Source organism: Callorhinchus milii, unplaced genomic scaffold (assembly GCF_018977255.1).
Source record: "Callorhinchus milii isolate IMCB2004 unplaced genomic scaffold, IMCB_Cmil_1.0 Scaffold17, whole genome shotgun sequence".
NCBI lineage: Eukaryota > Metazoa > Chordata > Chondrichthyes > Chimaeriformes > Callorhinchidae > Callorhinchus > Callorhinchus milii.
This window is the reverse complement of record NW_024704758.1, coordinates 4,446,930-4,467,454: the sequence shown is the minus strand read 5'-3', so window position 1 is coordinate 4,467,454 and position 20,525 is coordinate 4,446,930. Positions and strand designations below refer to the sequence as shown.

The 20,525-nt window shown below is 42.4% G+C and overlaps 1 protein-coding gene across 6 annotated transcripts in view; it reads right to left on the bottom strand.

The window, feature by feature from the left end:
- Positions 1-20,525, bottom strand: part of dagla (diacylglycerol lipase, alpha) — a 107,638-nt gene that overhangs the window by 7,341 nt on the left and 79,772 nt on the right. For all 6 annotated transcript variants that reach the window (XM_007887456.2, XM_007887454.2, XM_007887455.2 and 3 more), the window contains 13 exons: positions 19,837-19,924; positions 15,085-15,219; positions 14,712-14,789; positions 12,125-12,249; positions 11,052-11,208; positions 9,023-9,106; positions 7,868-7,945; positions 6,507-6,587; positions 3,608-3,750; positions 1,986-2,054; positions 1,352-1,424; positions 757-950; positions 178-307 (listed from right to left, as the gene is read on the bottom strand). In XM_007887456.2, the coding sequence (XP_007885647.2) occupies positions 178-307; positions 757-950; positions 1,352-1,424; positions 1,986-2,054; positions 3,608-3,750; positions 6,507-6,587; positions 7,868-7,945; positions 9,023-9,106; positions 11,052-11,208; positions 12,125-12,249; positions 14,712-14,789; positions 15,085-15,219; positions 19,837-19,924 (1,435 nt within the window). The remainder of the gene's footprint in view (positions 1-177; positions 308-756; positions 951-1,351; positions 1,425-1,985; positions 2,055-3,607; positions 3,751-6,506; positions 6,588-7,867; positions 7,946-9,022; positions 9,107-11,051; positions 11,209-12,124; positions 12,250-14,711; positions 14,790-15,084; positions 15,220-19,836; positions 19,925-20,525) is intronic.

Here is a 20,525-nt window from a genome sequence, read left to right as displayed (position 1 = left end):
TGTGTTGCTAGATAAAGCTGAAAGTGTAGTTGTCAATCGTGGTTTACAGTGCAGCATTATATAGCATCGCATCATTCTATTAATTTAACCAATTACCTCTGATAATTGACAGGGCTTGTTCTGCCTCGCAGGTTGAATTTGGTATTGTCATTAGGGGAAAAGACGTTTAGCAAATACCTTGTGAAGTCCATCCATAACAACGTGAGGCATGTGCTCATTCAGCATGGCAGGAGAGATGATGACTTCATCCAACGTCTTGTTGTCACTCCAAATTGCGTAGTATGTCGGCTCTTCCTGTCCACAGCAGCTGTCCATAACAATACAACCAGTGAGCAAACAGGACCAAAAGAACAGTCGGCACAAGGAAAGGCCATTCAACCCATCTAATCCTCCACGTCTACTCTATACTGGATTTATTCCCATTTCCCAGACCATCGAATCTGGGGCAAGGAACCTTCTCCATAAATAATCTTTAATCCCAAATCTGATTAAAATGAAGTGGATCATCCCCACATATACACTGCTCCCCTTCACAGACAAATGAACACATTCTGATGAAGGGTGCTACTCAAAATGTTAACCTCTTTCAAGATGCTGGTTGAACTTGTGTTCATCCCCAGAATTTGTCTCGATCTCTGCAGTTCTATCTCTACATTCGTACAATGACAATCTATAGAGATGAGGACAGATCACAAACATAGCAGGGGACAAACAGAGGGCGGTTGGACAGTGATCAACTATATTGTAGATGCGTACCAATTTTCCTCTGGGTGGTTGTGAACCACGTGAATAATTCGGCCAGGTGGGTACAGTGGGACACTGGCAGAAAGAGCAATAGTTAGATCACTAGGGTAGGCCCATTGCCGATTATTCTGAACACTTGTCTCCTCTACATCTTCTGGCAGTTCAGATTTAGGAATACACCTGGTGCCACCCACGATAATTCTCCACTGAAAGAAAACAAAAAGTATTATTATAATATCCTGTAATTATCTAAGACAATTTTATTCAGCGTTTACAATGCTTGGCACTGTTTCTAAAGAGGTGAGTGAGATACGTTTAATGTTAGCAACAGAATTACTGCAGGTTTTCCCAGAAATTAAAATGGTAAATACCATGAGCCGAATGTTTTAAAAACAGATGCTGTGTAATGAACAGGGTAAATCGCAAGAGTAAGAAAGGTCAGCTTTCCAGATGTGTCCCTCAAGATTCAGAGGTGATAAATTCTGCAGTTCTAAATGGACTTTAACCGTTGTAACTTTTGAAAAAGTAATTAGAAAGTAACAGAGGAAAGAGTTTCAGTGTAATGGTAATTCATCAATCTTCATTGGATTAGGAATGGGAGATTTACCTTAGGTTTATTGCTCTTCTGTAATACTTCCAGCAGGTGTCTTCTGAAGCCCTCCAGCTGGGATAGACCAATTCTAATTAGAAAGAAAACAAACATACATTTTATTGTGTTTTCTCAGGTCAAATGGTCTCAAAGTGCAAAGTAATTACTGTTATCTATAAAAAGGAAGGAAGCGACTTTGTCTGTAAGCAAAATGGCAGCCAATTGCCCCAACAAGTTCCCACAAGCAGCCATAAAGTGAATAACTAAAGTGAATTGACTGTACATTCTGTGGGCAAACCGCAGCAGCTAATTGCGTACAGTAGTGTCATACTATTTAATTTTGTTCTGAGAGGAGGGGAACACGAAAGAGGAGGAAAAGCAATCAAAAGGATTTAAAATAACATGTCTTATTCCCCCAAAGTGGAAACACTGGCAATAAACTGAAGTTCCTCCTATCTGTTATCTTCAAAAGATAAATACAATTGTACAAATACAGCCACTAAGTTGAGAACAGGAGGCTAGACCTGTGAAGTGTGAATTTAACTAAGAAACGTCCACTTGTATACAGTCATAAACTATTTACTCAAGAGTACAGTTTACAATAAGAATCGTGTTGGTAAGCAATGGACTCGAATACGATTTCATAATTTACCTTGGTACCAGGTCTTTTCCCAAAACAACAGCCGTCACAAATTCCTTGGAGTATTCCATTGCATCATCACTAAAGAATTAAGAGATTACGTGAGGAATCAGCAAAGATCAGTTGAACAGCACAAAGCTGACCGTGCTGGTGTGGCTATGATGGAGGATAGTTGGAATCTAGCGTTAATATTTAATGTTAACGTGTATTCGTCACCTCAAGGTTCAACTACGGAAACTCCCTCTTGTCGGCCTCCCCAACTTTTCCTCCACAAGTTCCCCCAGAACTCTGTAGCTCGTGTCCACTCCCGCACCAGGCTCCGTGACCCCATCACCCCCACCCTCGCCCAGCTCCACTGGCTCCCCATCCCTCAGAGGGTGGAATTCAAAATCCTCGTCCTCACTTCCAAGGCCCTCCAAGGCCCTCCATGGCCTTGCCCTCTCCTATCTCTCTGACCTGCTGACCCCCTACCAACCTGTCCACTCCCTCCATTCTCCAACCTGCTCCATATCTCCCGCCCGACCTGTCCTACCATCGCCGGCTGGGCTATAAGGTAGAGACGGGACAGTGAAGATTAACTACAATTGACTGGACGATCAAGAGATATATGGAACTTGCACCCAACAATACATGATACCATCTCAATCTCCATCTTTGTTTCACTTTCTTCTACCTCAGTTTTTCTGCTCAGCTCTTTCCTGTCTCTTTAGATCATTCTTTATTCTTCGCTTGTTTCAGTTCAAATCAGTAACATAGATCTGTAACAATATCAGCAGTTGCAGAATCTCTTGAATAGTACTGCAGGGTTTTTTCAAACCAAATAATGAATCATCATCATGAGGGGAAAATGTGAGAAAAAAAAGCTGCTGCTTTCTACATTCTCCTTCAGATCTCTGCTACACATACTCAGCCTGGAGGAACTTAAACAAATATAAAACAGAAAATTTATCAGGTTGTTTTCCCTTGTTGATTCATTTGCATGAAGCAATTTACAGCTTGGAATGAAATGATCAGAGAAACGACAGGAGTTAAATCTAGCTTTAGGCCAGGCTGGTGTTTGTGTGCAAACATAATAAAATGCTTGATAGGAACTTCATTACTGCAAAATCGTTCCTTTGAATAAAATGTTTTTGATTCAAAAAAAAGAAATGGATTCCAACAGCAACAGCAACTTGCACTTATATAGGGGCCATTCACACCGGATGGCATCTCAAATCCCTCTTTTGACAAACTGAGTGCGTACGGCACAATGATACAGCAATGAGAGACTTTCCCTTTCAAGTGTTTCCTTCAAGTTTGATGCCCCAATTACAACTGCCTCAATTCAACGGAGAGATTTCTCATTGGAGAGTTGTAGAAGTTCAAATGTTGGTTCAGTTAACCATATCCATTTTTTAGCCAATATTCCCTTTAAGTGGCTACAACCATACCTAACCTCCGATCACAGAAACCTCTGACAGAGCCAAAGAGACAGAGCCATCAAAACATTGTTCCCTATTGTGGATGGAACAGCACGGTTCCTTTGTAACTCTAGTAAATATGGAGGTTTTTTTTTATAACCCGATTTATTAGAGTCTGTGTACAGCAGTTAATGTTTGGTGCTACCGTGTGCAACTTCACAAAGTTGTACTTACCTGAGGAGTCCTCCAGGGGGAGAGTAGGCAAAGCACTGGAGAGTAGGGTAGTGGGGTCTGAGCAGGAAGGAGAGAATAGCTGCCGTTCCTGCTCCCAAAGAATGTCCGACCACCACTAATCCATAATGTTTGGTCCCTTTGCCCTGTAGGTTTATATGAGAGGGATAAGAAACAAAGGTAATATATGTCAGTCTTTCCTGATTGCTCTTTGCTGGCAAGTGATGTTAGACGTTCTGAGGGAGTTGCAAGCAGTTGTTTCACTGACAAAATGCAGTCACTGCACGTTACAGCGTACACTTTGTGAAACACTTTCAGGCATCCTCCTAACATTAGAAAGTGCGACATCAATTGCAAGGATCATTATGATTTTACTTATCTAGCGGTACCACAATGCCACGAGAGGAACTCGTCCTGTTTAAAACATTAATTAAACTGCTGGACAGGTTACATGCTGGAAGAAATGAAAGTTCGACTCGAGTACAGAGATTCAGAGCGAGAAGATCGATTTAGAATGAATGCCCTTCCCAATCACCGTCACCGCAGGTTGACGATACTCAACACAGATACACAGCTCCGAGCCCTCATACACAGATCATCATTAAACAGCCTCAGTTCTTTGATGTGATTGCCGCATGACTGATCTTCAATAACATTTGTCACAACAATCATCAGGTGTCAGCCTGGCTCAGCTGGTAGTGTTTTTGCTTTGGAGTCAGAAGTTTGTGGGTTCAAATTGGCGCTTGGAGCTCATAGTTTAGGGTGACACTCCAATACAGCACTGAGGGTGTTCCTCACTCTTATCTCCAGACACTCTCACCGTTTCCTACCTCTGTGGCCTTTTCCAGCTCACCCCGTCCACTCAGCAAACTCAAGTCTGTTGCATGTTTCTCACCCCCTCACTACACCATGGACAGACAAGCCTTCAACTGTTACACCCCTGGCCTCTGGAATTTTCTCCCTAATCTGTTTTTAAAATCTTCCTGAAAACCTACCTCTTGAACTCTGCCTAGATTTATCTGCCTCTTTCCCCACTCTCTGGTCTGCAGTGTCCTGTAAAGTGCTTCAAGACGTTAGCCCCTGTTGTGATCCCGCTTCATAACTAAAATTGTGAATATATGTTAACCCCCATGTAGTCGAAATAATTATTTTAATCAATGGTTAGAAATGCTCATGATGAATAGACACCATTTTGATTCATGGTTAAAAATGATGATGTAACTAGAAAAATGTCAAGATGACTTGTTATTGTAGCTAATGATTGTTGAAGATGTTCGTCCATAACAAATTCATGTTTTAATTAGTGTTGTGTTAACGATGAGGTAATTGAAGAGATTTTCCCATAACAAACTCATGTCTTAATCAGTGTTGTGTTAAAGAGTTCCATAGCAAATCTGCAGGAGTAATAACAATTCTGCAGATTGTATTTTATTATTCTTTTCATGTGAGATAATTGCTTCATGGACGTGAGAAAGGAAAGATTGTTTAATCTCATCCTGCCTGTGGAAAATCGATTGTAAAAGGTGTAATCCCGAACTATAATTTGTTCAGCCTGGGACAAGGCGTATCAGTTGCTGTCCACACAACAGCTATCTTTCATGTGATGATATGAAGCGGTGAAACGAATGCGTTGTCTTCAGGGTTAAAATCCAGCAGATGTAGACTGTTTCCATCGTTTCATCAATTTTCGTTAACTCAATTTCAAGCAATTTCAGGAAGAAGGAAATTGCAGAAATTCCAGAACTTCTAAAATCGATTGAAAGTTACGGGAGGAGGTGAATAACAATGTTTAACAACTGTCGAAGAAACCGCAGGGCTCAGCTGTTCATCATCAACTTTGACTTTGTGATCAATATAACCAAGCAAGAGGTTTCAGGTCTGAAGTAAAAGACTTTGTCTGATGCAAGAGTTTTGCTGCTGTTTGTGAATTTACCAACTGACTTTGATACGGACAATTGTCTACGCTAGTCACCTGTCTGTTGTATTTGTGACAATTGAACTAACAAACTTTACATTTCTTATTAAGTAAAGAATTTTCAAGACATGAGTTGCTGAGTGTCTTTCGATTTCAAGAGCCTCACCCTTGTATTCAAGTCCCTGCAATCCTTTGCACCCCCCGACCTCTCTGACCTCCTCTCTCCTCACAACAGTGCCCATTGCCTTCGCTCCACCGGGTCAGGCCTCCTCATTGTCCCACGAATCCTCCGCTCCACCATCGGCGGCCGTGCCTTCAGCAACTACACCCCAAGGCTCTGGAACTCTCTTCATCACTCCCTTCGCCTCACCCCCTCTCTTCCTATTTTCAGATCTCGGCTAAAGACCTTTCTTTTCGACCGCGCCTTTGGTCACCTTCCTCCCCTCCCCCTGGCTCGGTCCCGGGATCCGTTACTGTGAAGGGCTCTGAGAGGCCGTCCGGCGTGGAGGGCGCTATATAAATCCAAGTTGTTGTTGTTTTGGTTCCTCTGTTCTCGGGTCCTTAACTGAAGGAAGACTATAAAGAATAAGCTGGTCTTATTCTGCTCATTGCCCAGAACCCAACATCCCTAAGCACTATATACATAATAATAATCCTTGCATTTGATATAGCACCTCATCACATCTTCGAGACATCTCAAAGCGCTTCACAGAATATACTATAAAGTGAATTGACTGTATATTTTGTGACAAATTGTTGTTGAGTCAGCACTTTCAGAGACGTTAGCCTAAGCACCATATAAACTCAAATTGTTGTTGATTCAGGAGAGGGCAAAACAAAGCTGCATGAGAACATTTTGGAACTCGAAGCTTGTATTAAAAGTACACGGATTCCTGTTTACTAAAAGCGGCAAAATAACTAATCTGTAAACATAAGGAATCACAGTATAGTATTCTAGGAAAGTGAAGAACATCAGTGGTAACATACCAGGTCTCGGCCAAATGCTTGGGATAGAATCATCTCCTGTTCCAGCTTCTTCTTAATGTACTCAGCAGACAGCACCATGCCCTGTAAAGTGACCATCAGTTATACTGAAAAAGTTTTCACTTTTAGCCACAGGTTTACATCAGAAACTGGTTGCGTGACACGACATGACAAATTATAACAACTTCTTTTATTATCATGCCTTCCATGGAAAGGAGAGCAAAGATAATTCAACACTTTGGATGAAAGGCATGGACAAGAAGATATGTTTTTAAGAGGGTTTTGAAGGCAGGGGGGAGAGAATGCAAAAGATAAATGGATTCGGGGATATTCGGGGATGTCACTGACAGCGGATTGTTTATGTTGAATAAAATAGCATTTAAAATAGAGAAAAACACTAGACCCACTGAATGGAGCAATAATAATAATAATAATAATCCTTGCATTTGATATAGCGCCTTATCACGTCTTCGAGACGTCTCAAAGTGCTTCGCAGGATATACTGTAAAGTGGATTAACTGTGTATTTTGTGGGTGAAATGCGGCAGCCAATTGTGCAATTTGAAACTGCACTGAATAACTAATTCTAATAGATCAGACCGGGTACAGGTAGACACCTCAAGTTTGAGGGGATTAACTGCTTCAAGAGTGACCTTTCCGTGAAATACTGAAAAATTTGTGTTATCCGTGCTGGTAAATGCAATAGGTTTACCTCGCAGTAAGGAGAGACCCGCTTGTTAGTCGATTGGCGGATCGCTTTCCCGGGGGTAATAATCCCTTCAAAATAAAATTTCAAATTATAATAATAATGTGGTCACTCAATCCGTGACTGTTTTGGGGACATCGCTGTGTGCAATTGGCTGCTGCGTTTCGCCCACAAAACACACAGTCACTCCACTTTACAGTTTGAGACGTCTCGAAGACGTGATAAGGCACTATATCAAATGCAAGGAATGTTATTATTATAATGTATTTGCTTAGGAATACGAATTTAACATTGATCCTGTCAAGTCTGCTCCGTTATTCCAGCATGGCAGATCTTTTAATCCCACTTCCCTGCCTTTTCTCCACATCCCGTAAATACCTTTGCCTCCCAAGTATCCACCTATTTTCCTTTTAAATAACTCAATTAAATCCCCGTCTATGGCTATTTTAAGAAAGGTGTTTACATTCTTGAACCTCACTGTGTGAAGAATGGTTTATTTTTATTCTATTTTAGCTAGGCATGAATCATTCACCATCAAATTTATCTGTCACGTCCTCAGGTACCACTGAAATATCTCTTGTGGCTAAGTGTCGAACATTCAAGAGGGAAGGCATACCCGCATCACACCTCAACAAGGATGCAGAGAAGAATCCAGTTACCTTGTGGCCCAGCCAGGTACCATGGTGCCCCTCCACTGGTAATCGCTCAGCATCTCCTGTCAGGTCAGTCAAGGCATCCTGTCAGTCAAACCACAAACAGATAACAATCAACGTATGTTCACTACGCGCCAGTTCTGAGAGATTAGTTAACGGGAGGAATGCAAACTAGGAAGGACCCAGTTTCGATCTTAAATATGATGGTTTAGATGATTTGTGCCGTTCATTTCGAGTCGTGCCAAGGGATCTTTAACATCCACCTGAACCTGAACAGGACCTCAGTTTAACATCTCATCCGAAGGATGGTATCTCCAATAACATAGCACACCCCAGCACGGTACTTGAGTGTCAACTTAAGACTATGAGTTCCAAGTCCCGACATGGGGCTTGAACCCACAACCTTCTGACCAAATGAGCCAGACTGTCACACTATCCTGATAGAGAGATTAAAAAAAAAGTGAATATGAGTGTCTGGCTATGCATGCATGGATTGGGTGTGTTTGTTTCTAACCATATGTAGAGGCATAAATGTCCAGGCAAAGTGATCTTGAATTAAATATGTCCATTGTAGAGGGTCAGTATGCTAAACACAAGGCCTATTTTAAAGTAACAGCTTGTGCTCTATGTTTATATCATTCCCCCAGAAGATAGGGTTCAAAATCCTCGTCCTCACCTTCAAAGCCCTCCACAGCTTTGCTCCTCCCTACCTCTGTGACCTGTTAACTCATTACCAGCTCTGGCCTGTTCTATGTCCCCTGCCCGGCCTTAAGCACCATCAGCGGCCGGGCCTTCAGCCTCTCTGCCCCCACCCTCTGGAACTCCATCCCACAGTTCCTTCGCCTCCTTCAAGGCCCGTCTCAAGACCCTCCTCTTCAATGACGCCTTCGGTCACCCTCCTAGCCCTACCTTCCTGATCCTGACCCCCAGCTTGGGTCCAAATCCCTGACTGTCCAGTGCCTCGAGACGTCCTCCTGACATGAAAGGGGGTAACAAATGTAATTTGTTGTAGTTGTTATGCTGTTGTACTCCTTGCTATAAAATAGGCCTGATGTTGAAGTCAGTTCTTTGTCACAGAACAGAGATTTGCCACCCAGCAGAAGAGCAATCATCAGCTGCGAGTTATTCCACAGAGAAACAGGCAATGCTGCAACACCTCACCTTCGGTGAAAGTGTTCCCCGGATACTGATCACCACCTTCTTTTTATCATGGTCCACGGCAACATAGAAAGGAGTTTCAAAGACCTGGAAACAGTGATTAAAATGAATTATAACCACGACTAACAGACACAGGTTTATTCCAAAGGGGTGACATTTCCCAACAAAATAAAGAATCTCGTAAGAAGTTCGTAGTCCAGCCCCGGCTTTAACAAACCGCTAGAGTGCATTTATCTCTTTTCACCAGAAGGTGAAAGCTGCAATATAAAATAAATGAGTTCACATTTGCCATTAGATTACGGAATGATTTTCTCACTTTACTTTCTACGCCTGTCAGTGCACGTGGCAGTTCTTGACACACACTGAGCTCATCTCTAGCAGGAATGGAATCACACATCACCTAAGCAGAGCTATCTTTTGAGCTTGCTCAGAATCCAACCAGCAAGTGTAATTCAAAAACAGATTTATACAGTAATACAAATACCTTGGACACAGAATGGAATTAATAAGAATAGAAGTGAATGTTTTTAACAGAGGGAACCCGGAGAAATGTCCTACACGCAAAGCAGCATTTTTGAAGGGAATTTGGAATGCCGAGGGAATATAAGTCACGACAACTAAGAGGAAAACTCCACTTTAAAATAATGGCTGAGTTCCTACACAGTCACCTGAATCACAAGCTAGATAGAGAAGAGTTTGTGATCTCTGTCTATCTAGTTCGATACAATAAACAACACGCTTGTATTTAATGGAGAATGTGGGTCATGTATATAAAAACTCAAGACAGTTCCTGTAAAGCTGTTTTGAGACTGACTAATGGCGTGAAATGTCAAATGCACAGATTATTATTTATCATAATTCATAGGTAATGGATTCAAAACGCCATAAACCATAAGAGCAAATGCAGCTCACTTTGGTTAATAAACTATTCATATAAACCTCGAGACAGCATTGGAGCCAACTCACTCTAGGTGTCATATTCTGACACAGTCATATTCATGGCATCTGCACAAGGTAAGACAGCTATAAACTGAGAGGTGCATTTTTCCATCTTTAACCAATTAACCTGTTACTTCCAATTAATAATTGGAATAATTCAGTATCTCAGCACAATGTGCCGCTGTGCCAGACAAACCGCTCCTTGAATCAGGAATATTGCTGGGGAAGCCATAAGGAATGAAAAAGCACAACAGTGTAGAATGCAGAGGGAAAAATTTAATATAATATAGTAATATAATAATCCTTGCATTTGATATAGCGCCTTATCACGTCTTCAAGACGTCTCAAAACGCTTCACAAAATATATTGTAAAGTGAACTGACTGTATATTTTGTGGGCGAAACACGGTAGACAATTGCATACAGCAGAATCCCACAAACAGTCATGGATTGAAGTGACCAATTTATTATTTTTTTTAAAAGGAACTATCACACCCAAAGGGATGTCTGAAACAGCAGCTGTCAGGGGATATGCATTACAGGCTGTGCTAGAATCTTGGGAGCAGTGAGGATATTTAAGCTAATCAAACTCTGTTCTCCAGTAAATATAACATGATAGCTCCTCGCCTGTATTAGCCTAGTACAGTGCCACCCACTTATCTCGAACCGGTTTATATAGACATCCTATGGATGTCAACAAAAAAACATACAGGAACAGGTTAAATTTACTGTGTATGTCGATGTCGACATAAATTCCAGAATGCTTATAGCCACAAATACTTCCAAGTCCCTCACAGCATTAAGTACTTTGTGTTGTAATCCTTGCATTTGACACAGCGGCGTATGTGTCACATGGTTGAGACGCCTCAAAAGGACTTCACAGAATATACTTAGAATATATTCACTTGTACATCAGTGACCAAAACACTCCACTTGAGCTCTGGGGGCAGGTGGCGTGCGCGCGGTCTCGGGGTAAGACTGCATCATAACCAGCCACGTGCCCCGCTATATAACTATTAGCTAGGGATTGGGACTATCAGTCAAAACCTTGGTACAAGACCTACAAATATTAACTGCAAGGCAGAGCAACATACCGCATCGTGGCAAGAAGTATATACAATGTCCACAGACGGCATGTCTTCATCCACAAAGTGTCTCTTAATGGCAATGACATTGCAGCTACAGCAGTTGTCCTCCTCTACGGTCACACTTGGAGCATATCTGGGTCGGGGGAGGCAAAAGCAGCAGCACCTGGGAAACGGGAGCAGTCAGCGATATGGTTAGAACGAGGATTTTGTTTCATTGCTCTTTGTCGTCACATCATCATAACTCCAGATCCAGGTTTAAGTCACGGTTGTTCGATCAAACTGATCCAAAGAGCTGGTGCACGGCAATGTGTAGGTACTTGCTCTGTCCCTGCGGGTGCTTCCCCTGGCACTACCAATCCAGTGGCACACCATGTGTAATCCCGTCTTTACTGGATTAAGCAACCAGATGCACCTGGTCACAGGTTTGTCTCAACCATTTGTACAGGGTGTCCACAAAGTCCTGTTTCCCCCACGTTTTGCGTGGAAGAATGATGGCCAATTGTATCCAGAAGTACTTGATTGTATTCAGCACAAGTGTTTGACTGTATTTAGACGTCAAGAGGATGGGTGTGAGTGAGTGCCATCATTTTCATCTGTCACCATGTTCAGTGCAGGAGGAATGCATCTCCGACAACGAGTTTCAGCTCCTCTGTAGTCCCACATCACTGTTTTGCAACAGGACTTTGTGGACACCCTGCACACCCTACACCCTCATTAATGTCACTCCCTCAGCTCTACAATAAGAGTATGGATTGCAGCAGTGTAATTACTGTCAAAATCACTTTCAAAACAATCTAATACATAAACCAGCAATCAAATGCATCACCACTATCCAACCAGCTCTCGGCTGAGCCGAGTGTGAGTGCACTAGGTGCTGGACTGAGCATGTTCTGAGCTCATTTCAAGCTCTTATCGGATAACAGGAGGGTAAGAGAGCTTATGTGTGGTCCAGTGAATTCAATGAAAACCATTGCTCTAAAATTAATCCACCTTCTTCAGGTGGGGAGTGTAATTCAAATAATCCCCGGAAATGTAACCATAGATGTATCCTCCAGCACTCGAATTGGGATTGTACTCACGAACAGGAGCTGGCCAGTTTGCAGAGTCCACAGGTCGGATTTCGCATTAGGTACATAGGCCAGCCATAGGCAGCCAATGCAAAGTGCATGTAGTAGCATGTCTCCTTGTACATGTACATCTCTTGCTGAAAAAGAAAACAGAAAGAAAAACAACTATTTCCCCACAGACTAGCACCAGGTATAGAACAGATCATATTTCGCAGGGAATGCAATATAACAATAATGATAATCCTTGCATTTGATACAGGGTCTTATCACGTCTTCTCGACGTCTCAAAGCACTTCACAGAATATATCGTAAAGCGAATTGACTGTATATATTTTGTGGGCAAAACGCCCACAATTTGCAAACATCTTAGGTAACTGAAATTATCGGAGCTTTCTCATGCAAAACCGCATTATATTTCTTCCTCACTTACTCCCATCACGTGGATTTCTAATCCCAGCATGAAATCCTCCTCTTTATTTGTGTTTTCATTGCTCAGCGTGAGAAACACTGGAACTTACCTTTTCCCTTGGATGAGACACAACCAATGACTGAAACAATCTGCACACATTTTTATTCAAAATGTGATTTTGTTTTTACTGAGAAATCACAGAATCTGGTGTGCTGCGCGTAGAAGTTACATTTAATGGGATCTAATTTGTGAGACTGTCAAATTGATGTACGGCGAGCGAATCCTGCAGTTATCCTGATGTGTCAAGAGGCATTTACCATTGTAACTCCACTCTTGACTGGGGTTCATATACCATGGACAGCTGCTGGTTGTTTGCTTGCTCTCCCAGCAGAGGGTGTCATTCCACAGCTCAGCACAAATTCCAGCTCCACGTCTTCAACCCCCAATTTAAAGCACAATCACATGAACCGGCCTCCTGCTGTGACTTTATCATGTGCATAAAGCTTATCTAAAACAATTGAGACTCCACACAAAAAAAAGGTGAACAAAGAAATCCCTGGGAAGAATCAGGATAAAGTTTGATCCAATTAGATTTTATAGAAGCTTCACCTTCACCCTTGGTGACATGTTTGACGACGGAATCTGGGAATCGAGCCATCCCTCTGAGGTGGTCCTGGTTCCTGAGCCAGGTGGGTCCGCAGTATTCCAGGGCACTGCTGGTGACAGCACAGCCGGCCTGGCTCATCGGCAGGACATGGAAGGGCAGACTATTCACTGGGGAGAGGGAATCATCCCACTCAGCTCCTGTTAGCCCTGTTAGCGAAAGCCCTAACGAGTACGGTGGTACTAGCTGGACAAGCAGTGGGAAAGCTTGCCGGACAGCGATATCAATGGCAAACTATCCGGTGTTAGCTGGTTAGACTCCATTAGTTACCCCAACGCACAATCTGGAGTCCCCCAAGTCTTGGCACGTGCCAACCTGCGCCTAATATTTTCTGGTATTAGATTGGCAGGATATGTCCCTCCAGGGAGAGAGAGCGCATTTCATTCCAACAATCTATCTCTGGGATTTCCATATGTCGGTGGGATGCATGGAATTCTCAGCTTGGTTTGGATACTCTTAAGTATGGGGATGGGTTTCCATATGTGTCAGACACCCGGCTGCCCCCAAAAAACTTTATTGAGAGCCAAATGCAGCTTTGATAAAGGGTGAATGTCCTGTCGTCAAAGCAAGGCCTGATAGAACTAGATCAGCAGCACATTACTTTGTTGAGATGACATCTTCACCGTGCAATGACACGTGTCAATGCAATCTCATTACAACATCAAGTCTTCAGCAATGCATTTTAAATGGACATTTTCACAAAAATTCTGCTGTCGTCTTATTTTTTTCTTATTTTGTTAGTCTCACAGGTCACGAACCATCCTTGAGCTTTTGGGATGATAGCCATGCTCAACCTGGACCCTATTCAGAGCAGGGAAGATCTGAGATAAATCCCTTCCCTCTGCTGCAAGAGAGAATATACTTGTTACCGTAGCTCAAGCACATCTGTACAACAGCAGTGAGAGTGAGCAAAACAGCAAAAACAGCAGATCGCAGTGGATTGCTTAATCTGAGACGTCTCAACGTGATAAGGCGCTGTATCAAATGCAAGGATTATTATATCATTATTTTTATTTTATGGAAAAACGATGAAGTAACTCCATTCCTCTGTAGATCATGATTGCAATTGTGATTCATGAGCGATAAGAAATGTATCGTATTGCCTTCGTTGCCTGCTAGTGCAGGCTTCCAACGAAGCAAATTCCACAGGACTCAACTCCTGTAACGGAGAGATCTGTCGCCCTAGCAACAGGTTGGTTTTGCCCTCGTTAGTGACTCTTGCATTTCAAAACTGTATTAAATGCACGGCCACAGATCCTAGTTGGCTCAGCTCAATGATGTCTACACTGCCACACAAAACGTGCTGGAATGCCCTTTAACAGCCTTAGCAAAGAGAGAGTGAGTAATCGAGTGCTCTCTCACAACACAGACTTTTATCCGACATTAACGCCAGCCAAAGGGAAAGCTGGATTTCAATAATTCACTTCTATAGAATAACATTCTGTGAGATTCAGGTCTCAGCATAGTCTGAGCCTGGGCCAGCTTCTTTTTAGCTGTGAGCAGGTTTAACAGAGAGTGGCACTCACTGAGTTCTTCAGATCCAGGTACTTTGTGTTTCTCGTTACTGGGATTCCTGATAAAAAGGCCAGAATATCGTTGTTTGCCTGCAAGGCNAAAAAAAATTACTCAGACGTTCTGTAATCAGCAGAGATTTCAAATAATTCGCTCTCCCCAGACACACCCACCCACACACACACACACCGACACACACACCCACCGACACACACACCCACCGACACACCGACACACACACCCACACACATACACGCACACCCAGCACAAGTCAGCTCCTTCAGAAGAGAATGAAAGCTCAAGAATAAAACAAAGGGACAAGCCCAAGAGACCCAAGGTGTGTCTCGAGTGTGACCAGAGAAACAAAGTACACGAGCTTCTGCTTACCTCGTCCAAGACGGCATTTCGCTTAGCCCTCTGTCTCTGCCGCAGCAGTACTAAGCCAGCGATGATGTCCGATGGTACGATGTCCAGGTCTCGGAAAAATTCGGCAAAAAGAAAGGCAACTTCAGAATAGGCATCCTGGAGGACAGAGGCAGAGTTGGGCTCAATATAACATCATTACAGAGCCTGAGGGCAATCAGATTGTCTTAACATGTAACCTTTTACATAGGTAGAGGAGCTGGAGTAGGCTACTCACGTGGAAGTCTCTGGCAAACCTTACTCTGACTGCTGCCCTATTCGCCCACAAAACACAGTCACTACACTTTGAGTGAAGCACTTTGAGATGTTCTCCTGACAGAAAAGGCACTATACCAAATGTAAGGATTATTTATTATTATTGAACAAATTGCATTTATACAGTATGTTTCATACACTATAATATATTGCTATTAGGAGTTGGAGGGGACACAATATCACTTTTATAACAGTAATAATACTTATCATGAACTTTAGTACAGATAAATGCAAGGTAATACATATAGGAAATAAGAATAGGAAACAGATGTGCTCCTAGGATGGGTCAGAAACTGCCAAGAGGGAAGCTGATAGTTTGCAGTTTTAGTTGACTCATCGATGCAATGTCAAAACAGTGTGAGAAAGCAATAAACAAATAGGATGCTAGGATATATTGCTAAATCTGTTGAGTTTAGAGACTCAAACATCTTACCCAAACAATATCACACTCTGGTCAGGCCATACTTAGTATATTGCAAACAGTCTCTTCAACACCACAAAAGAGGATTGCCCAGGTCTTGGAGGCAGTGCAGAGAACAACTAGGATGATCCTCAGTGTTAGAGGAATGAGCTGTGAACAAGCTAGGATGTTTCAGTCTCGAGAGCCCTCTCCAAGGAAACTTTATTGAGGCGTATCAGTTCTTTTAATGGGATTGAAAAAGTAAACTCAGACCAATACTTCAGGACGCATCAAGTCAATGGAACAAGAGGACGTGGGTTTAGAGTTGCAAAAGGCATTTTCAGGAAAGATATTAGGAAGTTTTTTTTTACCCAGAGGGTAATCAGAAACTGGAACAGGTTGCCAGAAAAGATGGGCGAGGCTAAAGACAATACTGGACTCATTAAAAAAAATAGCTTGATGGTGTAATGGGAGAATAGATATCGTGGAACAATAAGATCAGACCGTTCATAATCCAAACTAGTCTTGTGATCTTGTGAAAAGAAATATTCTGGTTTATTTTGACAGAATCTGGTTGCTAAATTGGGCAACTGCAACGTAACAAAATTGCTAAGCAATATTTCACTGACACTTTTCAACAACAGTCACGAGGTGTCTTGACTGGATATCATAAGGAGATGATTCTAATCAAAGGTAAATTTGTCGACCCAGCGCCCTGGGACGTCTTTTCTAAGTGAAGGGCACTATACAAGTGTCATTTGTCGTTGTTGACCTTACCAGCAAATGCATCTCATTCTCTGTTGGCCCGTTGCACTCATGTGAATACAATGCACTAGCCTGCTGAAGGTGATACAGTTACCTAGAACTAGAGATAACCTTTAAGATGTCTACTGCACTGGGGATCAGCACTGCCGTCAAGAACTATAGAATGGATGTAGCCACCTTTGCTAGTCAATTCACTTTACAGTGTGTTCTGTGAAGCGCTTTGGGACGTCCTCCCGACGTGAAAAGCGCTATATCAAATGCAAGGATTATTATATTATTATTATTATATTATTTGCTAGTGGGTAACATCCCCTCTTCTCGTTCCCACTCCCCTCCCACCCAATCCTTCTGGCATTAACAGATAAAACTTTCTATAGAAGGTTGAGGCTCTCCATTTTACTGCCGAGGTTTCTACTCATTCATGTGGAGTCTGAAGCAAGGCGGTTAAAGTGGTTGATGTTCCTCTGTAACCCAATGTTTAAGAGGAAGATGCCTAGAATTGAATGTTATGGGAAATGGGGAAAAGGCAGGAAAATGAGATTAAAAGTTCAGCTTTAGTCTAATAAAAGTGGCAGACAGAACAGGTATGATGAGCATTTTCTCTCTTCCTTGACATGATCTATGTCCCTAACCCAACTTTGGGGCAGGAGATTGAACGAAGATATAAACAAAAATATAAACAGCACGGTTTATAAACATTTTAGACTACTGCTGATGGTGGTAAAAACAGGTTGAGTGCTGCCACAGATTGCATGGCGAAGCTTTCAAAGCTCTGGGGTGAGATGAGTGATTGACTCTGCTGCAGTGTCTCTCATTGTGCATGGGCTGTAACCAGGATCCATGGGGTTTATGTTCTGCTGAAGCTGTGCCTGCAGCAGGATTTGTTCATCTCTTGCAGAGTTCGCGAGTCCTCATATTTAATAATAGCTTAGGATTTTGCAAAGCTCCAACAGTACCAAATGCAAACGTTCTGAAGAAATCAGCAGCTGCAAGCCATCTCATTTGCACACTGCATGGGCACACACACATACACTCACACACGCACACTGACATACACACACACACACACACACATTCGTGTACAAATTCCCAAACACGATTGGACACGTATAAATATATGATTATGTTAAACTCTTTCAAGCCTCACTGAAATATAGGAGCAATATATAAGAACAAACGGCGTTGCCAGAATCCATGTTAATCACAGCCTCTGCGGTTGCCTGATTCTAAATGACTCTCTGCTGTTTCCATGACAAACATTAAGTGCTGGTTCAATTCTATTATAATCACAACAAATGCTATTTTGGGGGGGTTTAATTGCAGGAACAGTAAAAAATTGGAAAGGCACACCTAATTGCTTATCCTGATTTACTGTCTCACATACAGACCTGTCTCAAACATACAATCGCATACACCTTCACAACATAAACAAGTGCTGCCTCCACAATAGATTACAGAGATAGTCAGCTTTCCAATTCTTTTCCGGATCACATGGTCTGAATAGAGTTTTGTCTCACCTACTCATCAACGTGATAGTCAGCAATGTAGGTAACATAGTATTGTTATGGTTGGTCAAAGGGATAAGGATCAGTCCCTTGTTGCTTGTGATCTGTATACACATCAGGGATGGAGTGAGAGAGAGGAGTGGAGTGAGAGAGAGGGAGTGGAGTGAGAGAGAGGGAGTGGGACGTCTCAAAGAACTTCACAGGATATACTGTAAAGCGAATTGACTGCATATTTAGTGGGCGAAACGGGTAGAGAGAAAGAGAGAAAAATGAAGGGGAGAATGGGGAGAAGACACACACCCACAGAAATTTCTGACCAACTGTGGATCATTTTTCAATAAACAGACATTATGTTATGTCTTCCTTCCTTGTCAAAATTAAACAGCAACTTGTTGGAACAAGCCAACCCTAACGTTCACCTGAGCCTACCCTCAGCAAAAGGAGGAAAACCAAAAAGAATGAAATTCTCTCCTCCGTGCCCCCACAACACGACACTGTATATTGTATAAAAATTAGTCCTAGACTCTCTTCGATCTATTGATTTTGTGGACTCTATTTGTGGAGTCCTGTAGCTCAGTGGTTAGAGCACTCGCTTTGCAAGTGAGAGACCTGGGTTCAATTCCAGGCAGGTCAGGGCGAAACCTTGGGCAAGTTTCCTTACTCCACACGCCTAATAATAATCCCTCCAAAACCAAAAATTGGTCATTTTCAATCTATGACTGTTTGTGGGACATTGCTGTGCGCAATTGGCTGCCGCGTTCGCCCACAAATATACAGTCAATTCACTTTACAGTGTGTTCTGTGAAGCGCTTTGGGACGTCCTCCCGACGTGAAAAGCGCTATATCAAATGCAAGGATTATTATTATTATTATTATTATATTGATTGTTAAGGGACGAGGCAAAGTGATTTGGGGTCACCCTAATAGGGTTCCCAGTGTGGATAGCGGCACCACACAAACAGCTCTGAAAGTGGCAATCTAACTCCGTGTGGGAAATGGAAACTAACAGAATGGTGCAGCAGAAGTGCTATTCCGATGTATTATTTGTCGTGCTTACGGTCACCTCTTCTCCCCCACCCCCACCCCCTGGTTCGGGGTCAAACTCCGCCACCATCAAAGGCTCTGGGATGCTACCCCACGTGAAGCGCGCTATATAAATCCAAGTTATGTTGTTGATACTTCAAAGCTCAATTTGCTGACCTTATAGCAGCAAATGCACCTCATTCTCAGTTGATCAGAGAGGTCTTACAACTCTCTCTTTCTCTCTATCCCACTCTTTCTCGCTCCTTCCCTCTCATGTATGTATGTGTGTGTGTGTATGCGCAAGTGTTCCACTTCCCTAAACCAGGATGCCTAACCATAATGTACACAAAAATCATCAAATAATGTACTTTTCAATAGGATAATTTTAACAGCTGAAATGCCAACCCCAACATTCACCTGACCCCACCCTCAGCAAAAGGAAGAAAACCAAAAAGGATAAAATTCTCTCCTCCACCCCCTTGCAACACGGCAGTATATACTGTATAAAAATAGTCCCAGACACTTCCACCCCGAGGCTCACAAGATAATTACAAACTGCTCAATGACCATGCTTGAGGTTTAGATCATCCGTGTTCTCGGTCAGGTTTCAGCCATAGGATCACAGCTATATTACCCTCTAAATAAAACATGGGAGACGGCACTTCTTGATATCCTCTCGATATGAAAGCCATTATATACCAATTACAAGTCTGCAGTCTGGTGATGTGCTCTTATGGGTAAGATAGGAAAGTATCTCATTATACTTACGGATTGGGAGTCTTGTGCACGGGTACAGCAAAGGAAAAATTTCAATCGCCTGGACCAACTGCTGGCCTGTTCTTCCTCCAGGCGATGGCTGAATTAAAAGGAAAAAGATGTTTGTAACTTTGGAAAATGGTAATTGGGTTTATTGGGTTTCGAGCGAGTCACCACCAATACCTTTCAACATTTTTTTTAAAAATTACGTCTGTTTACTTCTGCTGAATATATTCCCTTACACAGTGAGAACTAATGACATGGGGACACAGTTGGGAGCCTGACAGTGTGAGGGAATTAGATTAACGTTAGTGCCCATTAACATAGGGAGCGGTTACGGAGTTTGATGGAGCAAGGGAATTTAATTAACTTCAACAGGGATACAACTAAGTACCTCAAAAAGCTTGTAGTTTATTATTCTGGCTCTTGACTAATAATGTTTTCAGGAATTCCACTACTTTCCTCAGTAGTGTTAAATAAAAAAAGTTTTAGTTAATCAATTTCAGCACGTGAACAGTCTCTGTTTAATGATTTCCTGATCGTGAGACATCTCGATTCCCCAAATACCGTGGAACTGATCGATAATTGTCCCCAGTCAGTCTAAATGCAGGTCGTCCTTATGGATGGTCAGCGTACAATACATCTCCCGTTCTCAATGATTCATTCAATATTAAACTTGACATGGTGCAGTCAAGCAAGAT